This window comes from Hyaena hyaena, unplaced genomic scaffold, assembly GCF_003009895.1.
Source record: "Hyaena hyaena isolate Hyena2069 unplaced genomic scaffold, ASM300989v1 scaffold_695, whole genome shotgun sequence".
Taxonomy (NCBI): domain Eukaryota; kingdom Metazoa; phylum Chordata; class Mammalia; order Carnivora; family Hyaenidae; genus Hyaena; species Hyaena hyaena.
The window spans coordinates 572,733-590,038 of NW_024081326.1; the positions used below are offsets into that span (position 1 = coordinate 572,733).

General features: G+C 40.5%; 1 protein-coding gene across 1 annotated transcript in view; it reads right to left on the minus strand.

Annotated features, from left to right (window-relative positions):
• The window catches only part of REEP3 (receptor accessory protein 3), a 102,883-nt gene that overhangs the window by 28,278 nt on the left and 57,299 nt on the right, over positions 1–17,306 (minus strand). The window contains exon 3 of the mRNA XM_039217459.1: positions 1,245–1,321. Within this exon, the coding sequence (XP_039073390.1) occupies positions 1,245–1,321 (77 nt within the window). The remainder of the gene's footprint in view (positions 1–1,244; positions 1,322–17,306) is intronic.

Here is a 17,306-nt window from a genome sequence, read left to right on the forward strand (position 1 = left end):
CACAGTAAACTTTTTGTATACCACTTGCTTTTTAATAATATATATAGGTGACATTTGCAATCAGGAAAAAATGAGAAGTCTTGAAAAAGAACTGTGAAACTTAAGAGACCTAGCATGGTTTGAAATCTGTGTTCTGCCATTTAAAACCAAACAAAAAAAACCCTCCTCCAAAACTCTCCACCACTTAACAGGTAAATGTCCCTCTATGGGACAGAGGAAAGGCAACTTACATTTCAAATCAGAAGAGAAAGATGGTTGCAGACACAGAAAGGTTCATAAATAAGGGCAAGTTGTTAAGACTGTTGAAGTCTTTATTTTTTCCTAGCAATCCAATGTGACCTAATGTGCTATGAGAATATGATGAGAATAGTGAAACCAGAGACAGTTTAGAGAGGATAGCAAATGTCTGAAACAGATACAGGAAGCCAGGGAAGCAGCAAGTAAAGGGAATGGGGAGGGTCAAGCTGCATGAGAGCAGCTGATGGATGTTCTGGGGGGGTGGGGGAGGGGGTGCATTTGGTACCCCAGGAAAGGAAACAAAGAAGGGCTAATTTAGGCTGAAGGTTTGTGCAGCGAGGGCAGTTTAAGATACTGGCAAAGTATGAAGTTTAAAGATTTTGAAAAGAGGACTTCTCCAGTGATGGTAAGGTTTACATGGAAACGCAGCAGTGAAATATGGCACAAGAAGATTCAAGTTGTTCCATGTGGTATTACTTCTTGGTAAACTGTTAAATCCTTGAGGGCATAAACATGCTTTAATTTTGTCTCAGCTATTTGGAACAGAGCAGCCAAGATGCTGGTGGTGAGTGGGTGTCCACGTGGACATTGAAGTCATCCAGTTTGGATGTTGGTCGTTGAGAGTTTTAAGGATGGGAGGGAGTTCTAGAACCAGATGCTGTGGGCCTCAAAAGGGGGGAGTCCTTTAGGAAGTGATAAAGAAAAATAGCCTCAAGTCATCCTCTGGAAAAAGGATAATGACAATCAAGTTTTTGTATTCCAAGATACTGGGACCTGTGTGGGAGGCGGGCAGGGGGCAACACATGGGAAGAAATGAGCTGCCTTTATTGGAGGGGGGACTGTATGGAAAGTAATGTTCTTATGGGGAAACCAGATAAAGAAAGTGAAACACTGGATAAATAGGTAACTTGATCAAATTCACCTGGTTACAGCCAAGAGCAGGATAAGAACTCAGGTCACCTGATGAGGTGTTTAGAGTCTGGCCCTTTCTCAGTGCTAGAACTTACCAAGCAACTGTTTGATCTGTTATTGTTTCAATCACAGTATAGAGGGCAAAAACAATCCAGTACATCATCCATCGGACCTGGAAATAATAAAAATACTTATGAAATAACAGATGAAAGTTATTTGCAACTGTGAATAATTACATATATATGTCCAGATCTATATAGTTAGAACCAGTGCAGAAGTTGATGGTTTAATTCTCAATAGGTTTGTGGCTGAATTCCTCATATCACAACATCAATAATCTTGGGATATAAGACAAGAATCAAAGAATAACAAATCTCTAGTCCTGGCACAATGTAATATAGGACTCTGAATGAAAGAATCAGAACAATAGGATATATTTTTCTTAACTGGAGGAAAGTTCTTTGAAAGATCTTACTCTTATCAACATGCTTCTTTACGAAGACGATCAGCTACTTACTTATTATATAAATAACAGCATAATAAGATATGACCACGTTTAAATCTTTTAAATGTGGTCTTTTAAATTTTACATTCCTTAATTCTCAATATATAGAAACTTCAGAAACCAAAGAACGATCCTAAGTTTATTACATCCATGCTAGTCACCCAGTTTGAAAGTCAGGTACTGTATTCTCTCTCTCTCTTTTTTCTTTTAATTTTAACCCTTTATTTTTTAAAATTTATTTATTTTAAGGGAGAGAGAAACAGACTGTGAGTGGGGGAGGGGCAGAGAGAGAGAAGGAGTGCAGAGCCCGGTGAGGGGCTCTAACCCACAGACTGTGAGATCATGACCTGAGCTGAAATCAAGAGCTTATTAATCAAATGAGCCTCCAAGGTGCCTCAAGTTAGTGTATTCTTTTTCCTCTACATGTAAGCCTGTACTTCTCACATACCATTTTCCATCTTCTACCAACACCACAATGACAGTTGCAACAGGCTAAATGTTTGTGGCCTCCTCCCCCTTAAATTCAAATATTGAAATCCTAACCCCAAATGTGTATTAGGAGGTGGGGCCTTCCAAAGCTGATGAAGTCATGATGGTGGGGCTCTCATAAATGGATTGACTCTTCTTCTAATAGGGCTTCCAAAAAGATCTCTCCTGTCTTCCACCACGTTGGAACACAGTGAGAAAACGGCCATCTATGTACCAAGAAGTGGTCTCACCAGAAACCAGACCTGGCTTGATCTTGGACTTCCCAACGTCCAGAACGGTGAGAAATGTGTTTCTGTTTATAAACCATGCAGTCTATGGTACTTTTGTTACAGAAATCTAAATGGACAGAGACAGTAGTTCAAGACAGTTTTACCTCTTTCCTAGAATAGCGCATCCTAACTGGTCCCTGACACTCCGATGCCTCTTTGTATCAATCCTTTTCATCGAATGCTGCCAGATTAATTTTCTTGAACTAATCTCCCCGACTATACCTTTCCACCTACTTGAGTACACAAACTCTCTTATCACTAAAGTAGGTTGGATTTTCCTTAGGAAATCTCTGCTCTTCTGCTCGATATTGTAATAATAGCTAATATGTAAAACCATGCCAACTATGGTCTTTGGACTGTACTAACTGCATCACATATAGTAATCATTTACTCTCCACAGCAATATAACAAGGTAGGGGACATAATTATTCCCACTACAGATATGGAAACAGTGACAGAGAGGTGAAATGACTTGCTCAAGGTCATTTAGCCAGAATTTGAATCCAGGCTCTCTGACCCTGGATTTGGTGCTGTTAATCAATTATCCTATGTAAAGAAAGGATTTGTGAGGATCCGCTAACTGTGAAATCCAAGAAAAACCACTACTTCCCTTGTTCTCTTTCCAATGAGATGACAAAAAAATTTAGGTCTCTATAAGTAGTTAGAAAATTGACCTATTATTTAATTTTAATATAGAAGCTTGTTTGGGTATTCCACAGACAATAGAGGGGTGCCTGGGTGGCTCAGTCGGTGAAGCGTCCAACTTCGGCTCACATCATGATCTCAGGTTTGTGGGTTTGAGCCCCGCGTCGGGCTCTGTGCTGACAGCCAGCTCAGAGCCTGGAGTCTGTTTCAGATTCTGTATCTCCCTCTCTCTCTGACCCTCCCCTGCTCACACTGTCTCTCTTTCTCTCTCTCTGAAATAAACATAACATTAAAAAAAAAGACAAAAGAGGGGCGCCTGTGGCTCAGCTGGTTGAGCGTCTGACTTTGGCTCAGGTCGTGATCCCACGGTTTGTGGGCTCCAGCCCTGTGTCGGGCTCTGTGCTGACAGCTCAGAGCCTGGAGCCTGCTTCAGATTCTGTATCTCCCTCTCTTTCTTTCTGACCCTCACCTGCTCACGCTGTCTCTCTCTCTCAGAAATAAATAAAAAAAAAAATTTAAAAAATAAATTAATTAAAAAAAAGACAAAAGAAATGAAATATAATCCAAGTGGCTTTTATGGTTTTCTATTTACATGGACAAATCAATTAAAAATAGCCACGAATAACTTTTGAAGCAATGTATTATGAAATAGAAATCATACCAAATTACTCTAATTTATAGACTCCTAAAAGCTTTAAAAAATTGTCCAATGCAAATAATAGGATATATTATCTGTATCTGAAAAACAAAGCAATGGATTTACAATTATCATCTCAAATTAAAAACAAACAAAATAAAACAGCACAAATGTCCTCTTTAGTTTTTCACTTTTCATGAGTTCTCTAAAATCTCTCACTGCCGCCAATTCCAAGCTTTTGTCCAAATATGGGGATTTTCTTCCAGGGCTAACATCCTATGTATATTTCCTCCCGCCCCTCCCTTTTTCAAGGAAAGTGATACTCTTACAAGAGCTGATTCACTGGGCCCCTCCAGAGCCAAACACTAACTCAGCACTTTTACCTTTCCACTGTATTCAGAGGGTCGGTCAGCTTGTACCCTGATTAAAACTATATGTCTCTCCCAAAAAAGAAATGGAGAAAAAAGGCTGCAAACAGAAGAATCAGCTTTTCCACAGCTAGAAGGAATCTTAGAGGTGATTACATTTTTTAAAGCTATACAGCCCTTTGCTGAAAAAAAACGAGACCATCACAAAAGAAACTGCTCCCGCTGGGCCCTGCCAGGACCCACGGGTGGGACTCTGGAGGAGACTGGAGCACTCCTTGGGCCAGAGTTTGAAACAATAAGGGAAACTCCTCTTCCTTTCCTGAGGGCTGAAATAAACAAGGCGTATCAGGCTGGTGAGGTAAGAGATCCCTGGAGTAGGAACAAGTCTACCCTGAAGCGAAGGAAGCAGCTTCTCAAAGCGCGGTGGCCAAGAGGACACATACACCGTATCTTCTCGGTCCCCTCTCCCCTTCTTTGTACTCAACGCGGGGATTTCAGGGTAAACGATTCCCTTCTTTCCCAGGAAAGAGGAGGCTTAAATTGACTCTCTTGCAGAAAGCTTGGGAAACTTTCAGCAAGGTAAAATTATTTAAGTCAGTGCTTGTTATTTTCTGTTATTTCACTATTTCCCACTATTGTTACGCTTGTGAGTTTCCAAATGGGTAACAGCTCCCCAGGTAGTTATAATTTACTGGTTAAAAGAGAAGAGAGAGGAAAAAGGGGCTGCATGGAGAGTGACTGGGGATACCCTCTGAATGACTAGTTCTCGAATGAATGAGAACCGCTCATGTCCCACAGATTTCAAGCGCACACTTGCTTCAGTAAAGTCAAGAGCTTAACTCAGTTTCCAAATGAAGTTATTAATTTTAAGATCCACAAAATAAAAGTGCTTCAAAGGATGTAATGTTTATCTCTTAAAAAAAAAAACCATATATTTATTTAGGTTGTGAGAGTAGTTAGTAATGTCAAAAATAAAAAAAAGAGAAAAAGGTCATGCCTTTTTAAAATAGATTTTCATTTTGTTCTGTTTTCTTTTAGAGAGAGTGTGAGCAGGGGAGAGGGGCAGAGGGAGAGAGGGAGAATCTTAAGCAGGCTTTATGTTCACGGCAGAGCTTGATCCCACGATTCTGGAATCATGACCTGAGCTGAAATCAAGATTTAGATGCTCAACCAACTGAGCCACCCAGGCATCCCAAGCCATGTCTTTTTAGTTAAAACACAACAAACTAGGGGTACTGGGTGGCTCAGTCGGTTAAGCAGCCAACTTCAGCTCAGGTAATGATCTCGCAGTTCGTGAGTTCAAGCCCTACGTTGGGCTCTGAGCCAACAGCTCAGAGCCTGAAGCCTGATTCAGATTCTGTGTTCCTCTCTCTCTCTCTCTGCCCTCCCCTGCTCACACTCTGTCTCTCAAAAATAAATAAATATTAAAAAATAAATTAAAACAACAACAACAACAACACACAACGAACTATCCAATCAAGAGTGTATTCCTGGACATTTTCCTGGAGTATTAACAACAATTTTATATAAGCAAAACTCCATGGTATATTAATTTGTCTTTGATGAATAAATTCTTTGATGATCTGCTCTTAAACTTAAGGTTTTCTGATCCTTACCAGAAATATGGATCTTAAATTATAATAGGGAGGCAATAATTAAATGAATGTAAGGAGTGTGCATTATTCGGGGGAGCAACCACAAAGAAAGTTAACCTTGAAAAGATATTGCTTCCCTTTTTCTATTAATGGATTTGGTTAGGATTTTATACCAAATGCTTACTCAGCACAGCCTTTATTAAAACTACACCTCAAGGCCATACGGCTTACTGTTTAAGGTTTTGCTTCAAGGAAATAGCAAAAAAGAAGTCAAGGTCAAAAAAAAAAGGCACTATAAACTATAGTTTAAGAAACTATAAAAGTATAAGTACATATGTGAAGATTAAAGATAAAACATTATTTAGATCAACTGAAAAATATCAATAACAAAATGCAAAACTAAAACCAAAAATTAGTAGGAAAGTGATCACAGTGATAATCTTGTTTTCAAGCTTGTTTATTTTGTGGGGGAGAGAGAGAGAGAGAGAGAGAGAGAGAGAGAACACAGGGGCAGGGCAGAAAGAGAGGGGGAGAGCGAGAATCCCAAGCCGGCTCTGCATGGCCAGAGCAGAGCCTGACACAGGGCTTGAAGTGACGAACCATGAGATCATGATGTGAGCCAAAATCAAGAGTTGGATGCTTAACCAACTGAGCCACCAAGAAGCCCCTCACACTGATAATCTTATAAATGTATATAACCAAATATAATCACTGTTAAAATGTTATGCAAATGTAAGCTATAACTTAACTGGTAACCTTAATAAATCACACACCTTTTAAGTTGCTGGGGAAAAATGTTACGGGCATCATCTTTATTTGGTAAAAATTTATGTTCTTGGGAAAAGCAGGAACAAATAGTATAGTATCTTTCTAGTTCAGAAACAATTGGCAAAATCAGCAAATCATTGTCTGAATATCTCCATGAGGATGAGTAATAACAAAGCCGTACCCAACTTTTTCTTTAAAGTCTCTTTGGTCCCAGAGAACTGAATTATCCAACAAGGTGAAGATTGTATTTCTAAGCACTAAGATGGATATACACACCATACTTTTGGTAAATCTTTCATATCAAACATAATTTAGACAATGCTAAGGATTCTGGTGGCATCATTATATATGACACTGATACAACTGTAGTAAACCCTACTTTACGTTATGAGAATAGAAACATGAGTATGATAGATAGTTCCTGTCCTTGAGGATTTAACATTTTACTGGTAGAAATACAAGTAAAAAACTGTGATTAAAAAAAAAATGATCTGGGGTGCCTGCATGGCTTAGATGGTTAAGCTCAATGGGTTAGGTCAGTTAAGCTCCGCCTGGTTTTGGCTCAGGTCACGATCTCACTGTTTGTGAGATCGAGCCTGGAGTTGGTCTCTGCACTGAAGGTTTGGGATTTGCTTTCTCTCTCTCTGCTCCTCCCTTGCTCATTCTCTCTCTCTCTCAAAATGGAAATATAAACTAAAAAAAATGTTCTGCTGTTTTTACTACATTAGATGTCCTAGCTTCCAGTATGAGTCATAAGAATCCGAGGAAAGCACACTAAAGGGGCTATTTATAGAACTGTGGGCAAGGTTCAGGAAACCCAATGAAAGGCTGCTGAAGCACCCTGGAGCTAGCAACCGTAGGAACTGGCATTACCCCTGGATGTGAAGGAGGGAGGACAAGGGAAAGCTTCCTGGAATCCAGAGAGGGCATCTGTAGTGGGGAGCTGTAGCCTCAGGTGGACAGTCACAGCCAACCCCTGGTGGCAGGGAGGAAGGGACGATGCTGCGAGAACAATGCTCTGACCTCATGCTCATCTTGCCTTCTGATCTTCTGCAGAAGCCTCTGAGGGGCCAAACCAAAGGGGAGTTTGTATGGATCAGCCTCCTGGGCCATAAGCAACGTGGAGAAACGTGGAATGTGGAGGGGAGATTCCACTGCAGGGGTGAATGAAAGGTGCCAGGCTACTTTTAGCCTGTCTGTCACCTCTTTCATTTACCCAGAATGGATTTCTCACTGCTTCCACAGATACCTCCCCGCCCAGATGACCATCTTCTCCTGTCTGGATTGTTCTGATAGCAACTTAACTGATCACTCTATTTGATCTTTTTGGGGTCTCTTCTGCATACAGCAGTCATACTTTCTCCTTAAAACAGAAATAATGGGTGCCTGGGTGGCTCAGTTAGTTAAGCATCTGGCTCTTGATTTCAGCTCCGGTCATGATCTCATGGTTCCTGAGTTCCAGTCCTGTGTCAGGCTCTGTGCTTACACTGTAGAGCCTGCTTGGGATTCCCCCTCTCTCTCTCTCTGGCCCTCCCCACCTCAAAATAAATAAGTAAACAAACAAACAAACAAAAGACAACTGAAAACAAAACCAGAAGAATGTCATTCCTCTGCTCAAGCTCCTCGTACGGATCCTGGCTCCCGTCAAAATTCTTACACTAGTCTAGAAGACCCTGTGGATCTGGCATCAGCGACATCTCTGGCCTCATCTGCTACACCTTCCTGCCTTGTTCTGCTCCAGTCATACTGGCCCTTTTACTGTCCCTTGTATACGCAGATATGCTCTTGTCTCAGGGCCTTAGTACATGTGAGTTTCCGTTCTGTTTTGTTTTTTTGCCTGAAATGCTCTCCCTCTGGTTATCCACATGGATTGCTTTCTCACTTGCTTCAGGTCCCTGCTCAGATACTTACCTGAGAGGTCTTTAAAAATATTAATGTCCTTTTAGCCCCCTTCTCCTCAGTTTTCTCTTTAGAACATTCCACAGATCATTGACACACCTAACAAATGTTTGCTTTATTTATTTATTTATTTTTGCCTTTCCCTACTAGAATGTAAACTCTAGGAGGACAAAGACTTTCATTTTGTTCACTGCTGAATTCCCCGTGCCTGGCACAGAGAGAGCTCAGAAGAACATGTTGATGAGCTGCTAAACGAACACGGGCTGTGCACAGCTCAGTGTGCTCCTTTTCTGTAAGGACGGCAAAAGCCTGGACACTAGACAGGAGATGCAGACAGGGAAGGTGAACATGAACTAGCCTTTTAGGAGATCTGGTTTAAAAAGGAAAAAGAGAGGGAATAAAAAAAACCCCAGCATGAAGCAAAAGGAAAAATGTTTACACTCTCAAAGATTAAAAAATTTACCAGCAAGGTAAGAAGATAAGATTCTCTTCAGAGAAAGCAGGAATATTTAATGGAAAAGATCCCACAGGAGACAGACAAGAATTAGTTTAGGAAGGAGAGTGGGCTTGAGACAGCAGCAGTGATGTGTCCTCCACTGGGATGGAAGGGAAGAGTGGTTTTGTTGGGGAGAGGGCCACAGACAGGGCCCCCCATTTGGGGGGCAGGTCAGCCTTTCAGGCTGGTGTGGGTGGCAAGGGGGGGTGGATCGGAGGACAGCAGTAAAGGTTTAGACAAGCTGTTGACCTGAATGGGAAAGGGAGCAGCCTATGGTAGAGATGCTGCAGATCATGTGACGAAGGATGCCCTCAGCTACTCTGGAGGTTAGATCCAGGATGCTGCCAGTGGTCTAGGTCTAGCACAGTGGAACAAGAGAGAGACGGAGGTGACAGTTTGCTATCTGTAAAGAGGCCTAATAGCAGAAATGTGATTGGGAAGCGGCCCTTTGCAGAGAGGCGGGGCCATTTCTCTCCAACAGAAATGTGAGCTGAGGCTTTTGAGAAGTGGGGGTATCTCCCCCACAGGCTCTTCCCCTTTCCTGTGGGCTGGAAGGGCAGGGAGCAGGGCAACCCTAGAGGTTGTGTGTTGAAGATGAGCAGAGCCCCAGTTCTTGAATGACGGCACAAGAATTTGTTGCTAAAACGAACACCTGAGGTGGACTGTTATGTGAGAAAGAAATGAACTTCTATATTCCTTCAGCTGTTAACGTTTTTTGTTACATATTATTGTATCAGCTCAGCCTACCCTAACACGAAAGGTTAAACTCTAATCTCTGTGGAGACGGAGGAAGCAAGGCTGGAGTAGCGCGACGTTAGCCTTGGTCCCAGCGCCGTTGGCTGCCGTGTGTGGCATGGTTAATGCCCTGTGGTGGTGATGGGTGATACCTCCACAGTGACCTGAAAATGGAGAAGAGGACTGCCATGCTAAGAAATTCTGGTTGAGACACCTTCAGGGGATTCTCAGAAGGATTTGGAGGGTAGGAAGGTTTGATGTTCTCACGCAGCAGACTGGAGCAGGGCCAGAGAAATACTACTTGAAAATATCTTTGTGATCCCTTGCCAAATGTGGCTCTGTGTGAATTTGGTCATTATCACCTGCACTGTCACTATGGATGGCATCAGCAGCAATCCCCTTCTACTTCCAGTAGGTCAGATACAGAAGGCTGTTAGAGATATGTGCAAAGTTTGAAGTGGATATGTTCTGAGTGGGAGGCCAAGATAGCCAAAGAATAAAGTTCATAAACGTCAGTGGGAATACTACATGAGAAAGGTTGTTTGATGGTCTGTTTTGCAAGGTTTGTTTTGTTTCCCAAGAATATACTTGATGGCTACTATGGTACCTGGAACAGAAAAGATGCTCAAAAATATTTATTATGAGAATTCACAAACTGGGCTAACTATTTGCAAGACTGTAACTTCCATTTTTTCCTAATTGTTTGGTAATCAACTTCTTTTGAAAGCGGTCACAAAGAAATGGCAGTCATATTTAAATCTTGGAACACTTTGTATATTTTTTATGACAAGAAATGTGGTGAATATTTGAATTTAAAATACAATATTTATAAGTACAAGATTCCTCAAATGGAATCTTAAAATCATTTAAACATCAAAATGAATTTATATTCCAAAAAAATATACTCTTATAATTAGGCAAGTTCTTTTGGAGATTACAGAATCATCTGTGATGTAAAACCATAGTATCTAAAACAACATTCTGGTTTACATAGTGCATGGATCAGATTATCTTATTTAACAAGCCAGCACTTGCTTTATTATTACTCAAAATCCAGAAGGCTTTTACAAAGCCTTAGCATTTCAGAAACCCAGACAGTCACGTGATGGTGTTCTTCGCTTTATTCTCTCAAAGGCATTAGAGGATATTTTAAGCCTGAGTGAACACTGTAAAATGAATATACCCATAGGCTAAATTTACTATCAAAAGACCATGCTCCATTTAATAGGTATGCATTTATCTATCCTTGATGCCAAAAGAAAAGTAGGCCTCATTTCATAATCTTTTAACATTTTTAAAGAAAATTGAGTTTTTATGATTTACATTCTTAGACAATGAAATTGATTTAAATGCCCAAACAAATAAAGCAAACAAAAACTGAACAGCAACTGTAAACAATCCTTATGACTTCCATCACAGAAACTGAGAGCAATGCACAGGCCCCAGATCTATAGAGGGATGTCACGTTCTGGTGGAAGGCATCTCACTGTAGTTTTAGGAGTCATGGTAATAGCAGTAAATGGCATATTAATGAAAGAAATGTAATAGCAGTAAAATGGTATATTTTTAAAGAAAAAAATATTTTTTCATGTTTGCTTATTTTTGAGAGAGAGACAGAGACAGAGCATGAGTGGGGGAGGGACAGAGAGAGGGAGACACAGAATCCAGAAGCAGACTCCAGGCTCTGAGCTGTCAGCACAGAGCCTGCGCTGGAGCCTGAACTCATGAACCACGAGATGGTGACCTAGCCGAAGTTGGACACCCAACCAACTGAGCCACCTAGGTGCCCCTAAAATATTTTCCTTAAATTGTATCTTTATATAAACTATTCTTCCTATGCTAGGACCCGTATGATATTATAACAACAATGATATTAACAGTAATGTATGTTAAATGATATAACTACAAATTACAGTAGCATGATGAAAAGGAAATTATGTAAAATGTTAATGTGAGAAATATTACTCAGGACCCTTTATAAACAAAGTCCTTTGACATGAAACAGGCATAAACTCTGAGGTCAAGGTGTTCCTGCTGCCAAGAAGCTTTCATGGGAGGAATTAGTAAAAGAAGACAAAAAGGGTAAGAATAGGTGATTACCAGCATAATGTTTGAATCTACCACATAACTACTATTTTATGTTATATTATATATTGGATTTGTATGAATGGAATTTCTTTAGTTCTAAAGGAAAGCCTTTCCTAACTAACTCCTTTCCCTCTAAGGGTCATATAGAATCTTTGTGCACCATACTTTTTCTTTGTAGCATATCTGAGCAATGGTTTGTATAGCCCTGTCATCTGACTGTAACAACCAACAGGGAAAGAAACCATCCTGTTCTGTCATCGTGTTTCCAGTACCCATGGTGAAGCAAGTACAGAGGAAGACTTCCACTGAAAAGTCTCTTAATTCTAAGGTCTGAATTGATGCAAGACTCAAACTAGTAACTCTGGACTGCAAACAGCAGTTTATAACATCTAAAATAGTCTATTTTGCCAAAGTTGTTCTCAAAGTTATCAGAGATTAAACAATTTTCCAATGTTTCTTAATTTCAGATTCTTTGAATCATAAAGCAATTAATGCTGGTCTTTAAGAAAAAATGAAAAATTATATATGCCTAATGATTTAAATTATAACCACACTAAGTAAATCCAGATCATCAAATGCTAAAATATGCTTCCCTGGGGGGAGGAGGGGGGGAACTTTGCTGAGTCTGAAAAGAAATGAACAATGCTGAATTTCAGACCACCCAAAGAGAACTTTATTTTCTGACCATTATTATTCACTCAAGTCAATTCACCCAAAACATTCATTCTACACCACATTTCAGAGACAACAGAGAGGACTTCCAATATAGAAATCTTTAGAAATAGTATAGAGTTGAAAAGATTTCTCCCTTTTCATTAACATTATGCAATAATTTGGTTATTTCATAATGATTTTCCCCCCATTAAAAACAAAAAGGAACAAAATGTGAGAAATCAATAGAAAAACTCCCTCTTTTATCCAACCCAGATGGCTCAGTTATGGGATTTTTCCCACAGCTGTGCCAAGTTAGAAGCATGCTCAAAAATAAACTAGTTAAAGTTCAATCCAAAGTGCATAGAGACCACGGCTGAAAAGAGTTCTTTTTAAAAAGAAGGGGCATGTGTTCAGGGTGAATACATGAGGCTGGAATTGATCTGAGCTTCCTCAACTCTGGGATACTTCTTCCCTCCTTGCCCTACGTAAGGCCATCTTAACTTTGTACAGCTTCCCCAAACTCAGATGTTTGGGGGTTTTACTTTCAGATGCTGAGGTCACAACAATGCTGAGGTTTACCTGCAGATTCCAGGCATCACAGCCCATTAAGTTTGAAGGACTGTAGCTAGAAAGGGTTTAAAACCTCTGTCAACGACACTACTTTGGTCCTCCCCAGTGATTGAAAAAAGTTTTTTAATGTTTATTTATTTTTGAGAGAGAAAGAGACAGAGTATGAATGGAGGAGGGGCAGAGAGAGAGAGAAGGAGGCACAGAATCTGAAGCAGGCTCCAGGCTCTGAACTGTCAGCACAGAGCCCAACACGGGGCTCGACCTCATGAGCCATGAGATCATGACCTGAGCAGAAGTCGGACGTTTCACCGACTGAGCCACCCAGGTGCCCCCTCCCAGTGATTCTGAATCACAGAAGCCCTGGTGTATCTCATCCCTCACCTCAGCAGTTTGAAGAACTTGAGAGAAAGCAAAAGTGCAAAAATGTTCCAAAACTAACTGATACTTAATTTAAAAGGAGTGTTGGGAAGAAGATGTAAAAAGCAGGATCTGCTTATGGGAACTGTTCCCGAGAGCAGACTTTAGGAAGGAATGACCTCTCAGTTCAAAATAACTCTCTCCATCCACACTGGCTGAGAATTTAGAATTTGCTTTTTTATACTGTTTAAAGTATTATTGACTTATTTGGAATAATAAATATTGAGAAAGACAGTTCCCTTCTAACATAACCACATAGAATTTCTCTGGATGGTAGCATGGGAAAGAGCATATCTAGATAGAGAGGAGTGAAATGTGCTCATCTTAACACTAAATTGTTACTCTACCCTCTTCTTTCCCTTGGTGTTCCCAAAGTTTTGGCCCATCATGTTTCCCAAGGACTGGCACCATTTCTTGGGCACCTAGGTACCTGCATTCCATCTGACTTCACATAGACAATTCCATTGTGCTATTTCTCCGAGTGAACTAACCGAGCTACTAAATGGTATGCTCCTTTGTCTAGGTGACAGGCAGAACTACGACTGACCTAGAAAATGAACATTTTCTATCTCTAGGTAAGATACGATCTTCTATATACAACTTGTAGCTTTACAGTCTAGCTCAACAGCACACTTTATTTTTAAAGTTTATTTATTTTTTGAGAAAGAGAGAGAGAGAGAGAGACAGTGTGAGCAGGGGAGGGGCAGACAGAGAGGGAGAGAGAGGGCCCCAAGCAGGATCCATGCTGTCAGTGCAGAGCTGGATGCAGGGCTCGAACTCACAAACTGTGAGATCATGACCTGAGCCGAAACCAAGAGTCAGACGCTCAACCAACTGAGCCACTCAGGTGCCCCACTGACAGTACACTTTACATGTACAATAATCATTTAAACAGTAAGAGCCAGCCTTTATACCACATGGGATAACACAGTGTTCTTGAGAAACGAAGATTGGCAGGGAAAAACTCCAGGAAGAGTAAATCTTTGTCATGGCTGAAAATGAACCTACAATATCAAATTAATTTCCTTCAAAAACATGGGCAATCAACCTCACCTAGAGAACTGAGGTTCACATTTGGATGAGTGGAGAGAGACAAGTGACAGGTCACAGGATACTTGAGGTAAGAAAGGGCTGGCTCAGTGCCAGAGTGCAGGACAGCATGAAGGACCTGGGTACACACAGTGGGAGGAACAGAGGCTGGAGTAAGGTGCAGCAATTTCACTGATGCAGAAAATTTTCTTTATGGCCTCTACAACACGGAAACTAGGAGAAAGGCTAACTCCATATCCTTACCCCGATAATTGTATCATACAGTTAATTTTGTTAAAATACCTTTCTATAGTATGTTCCAAATTGTTAATCAACCAATGTACATACAGATGTTTCCAAAACAAATTATTTGCTATTTAGTGTCCATCTGCATACATAAACTTATAGTAAAAAAGTGCAGTGTGGCAACTATTCACTTTTCACAATAACATAAGATACCTCCTAATCAATTATTTTCACCTTGGTTGTAGAGAAAAGTTCCTTGGGAATTAAAAAAATATTTATTTAGATTCTAGGCCTCATCTTTAACATGTCCAGATAGTAATTTAAAAGACAAGCCTATTTTTGGGGTGCCTGGGTGGCTCAGTTGGTTGAGCAGCCGACTCTTGATTTAGGCTCAGGTCATGATCCCAGGGTTGTGAGATCAAGCCCTGCGTCAGCCAAATGCTAAGTGTAGAGCCTGCTAAAGATGTCTCTCTCTCTCTCTGTCTCACACCCCCCACTGGCCCTCTCTCCTGCTTGCACTCTCTTTCTAAAAAAAATATTTTAATTTAAAAAATAAAATAAGAGACAAGAGTGTTTATGATATGTAACCAGAGTTGAGAATGTGCCCAAAAGTCTTGCTATTTGAACTGTGGTGTATACACAGGTCGTACTGGCATCACCTGGAAGCCTAATGGAAATACAGAATTTCAAGCCCAGGCTGGACCTACTAAATCAGAACCCGCATTCCAACAAGATCCCAGGGAGTTCCTATGCGCCTTAAAGTTTGGGAAGCACTGTAGTAGGAGAATGCTCTGACAGTATCACCTAGAGGAAGGTGGGTATCATTCATGAAGAGAATGTAAGAAGAGGCTTGGGTTTGGAGAAAAGATGATGAACTCAGTTTTCTGTGATAATTTATTCAATGTGAACAGTTAAAATGTACATCTATTGGGGCGCCTGGGTGGCTTAGTCGGTTAAGCGTCCGACTTTCGCTTAGGTCATGATCTCATGGTTCGTGGGTTCGAGCCCCGCGTCGGGCCCTGTGCTGACTGCCAGCTCAGAGCCTGAAGCCTGTTTCAGAGTCTGTGACTCCCTCTCTCTCTGACCCTCCCCTGCTCATGCTGTCTCTCTCCTAGAAATAAATAAAACATTTAAAAAAAAATGTACATCTATTTTCCTAACACCGTTTAGGCACACAATTATTTAAAGAAAAAGCTTACAAAGTGAAGAAGCTGGACCCACCTCTCAGAGGCACTGTTCATAAAACTCTGAGTAAATTCTCCTGGAAGAGCAGCCCACAAACTCTTCTACACTGAAGAGGTTCCATGAGGAATATCCCTGTTGTCTACGCATCACCAGAGCCCAGAGTTATCTGGACACCAACCACTTGGTGCAGAGTCCTTCTCCCAAGGAGGAAGTGCCTTTAGATTCTCTTTCTTAGAGTAAATCTAAATCTGCCTCTTACAGAGAAAAGGTAAGAATGTTGACTTAGTAGGGTGAAATTATATTCAAACATCATATCAATGGCAGAAACTTCTCCAGGCGGCTCCAATAATTGATTTTGACAATCATTGTAAGAAGGATATACCATAATAAAACTGGAGTGTTAGAACTTCATTTAATAGAATGGGTGGCTTGGTTGATTAAGTTTCTAACTCGGTTTTGGCTCAGGTCATGATCTCACAGTTCATGATCTCATGGTTCATGGGTTTGAGTGCTGCATCAAGCTCTGAACTAATGGTGCAGAGACTGCCTGGGATTCACTCTGCCTCTCCCCCTGCTCTCTCTTTCTTTCCAAAAATAAATAAACTCAAAAAATAAAAACCCAAAAAATAAATAAATAAGAGATGTCTTTTGGAAACCTTTCAAGTTAATATTTTAAAATAAAACTATTCAACTCCACCTATTTTTGTGACTTTTCAAGAGTTTTTGAAGATTTTTTTTCCAATTTTTAAAAGTTTAAAAATTTTTAAAAATTAAAAGTTTTTAAAATGGTTATTTATTTATTTATTTTGAGAGAGAGACAGAAAGAGAGAGTGAGCATGAACAGGAGAGGGGTAGACAGAAAGGGAGAAAAAGAAAGAATCCCAAGCAGGCTCCACGCTACCAGTGTAGAGCCCAAACTCACGAACCGTGAGATCATGACCTGAGCTGAAACCAAGAGTCGGATGCTTAACTGACTGAGCCACTCAGGCTCACGAACATTTTTTTCCCATTTTACCTAGAGCTGTGGTTTGTTTTAAAAAAAAGGAATGTCAAAAAAAAAAAAAAAGGAATAAGTCTATATTTATTCTGATAGTCAAGACACACCTCTCAGAATGGCTAAAACCAACAATACAAGAAACAGCAGGTAAGGATGTGGAGAAACAGGAACCCTCCTGCTCTGTTGGTGGTGCCCACTAGTGCAGCCACTCTGGAAAACAGTACGGAGGTTCCTCAAAAAGTTAAAAACAGAACAACCCCATGATCTAGCAATCACACCACTAGGTATTTACCCAAAGAATAAAAAGATACTAATTCAAAGGGATATACATACCCTAAGGTTGACAGCAGCGTTATCTACAATAGCCAAGTTATGGAAACAGCCTAAGTGTCCATCCATTGGTGAATGGATAAAGATGATGTTGTATATAAAAATATGTATGTGATGGAATATTACTCAGCCATAAAAAAGAATGACATCTTGCCATTTCCCCAATGACATTGATAGATTTAGACAGTATTATGCTAAGTGAAATAAGTCAGGCAGGAAAAGACAGATACCGTAC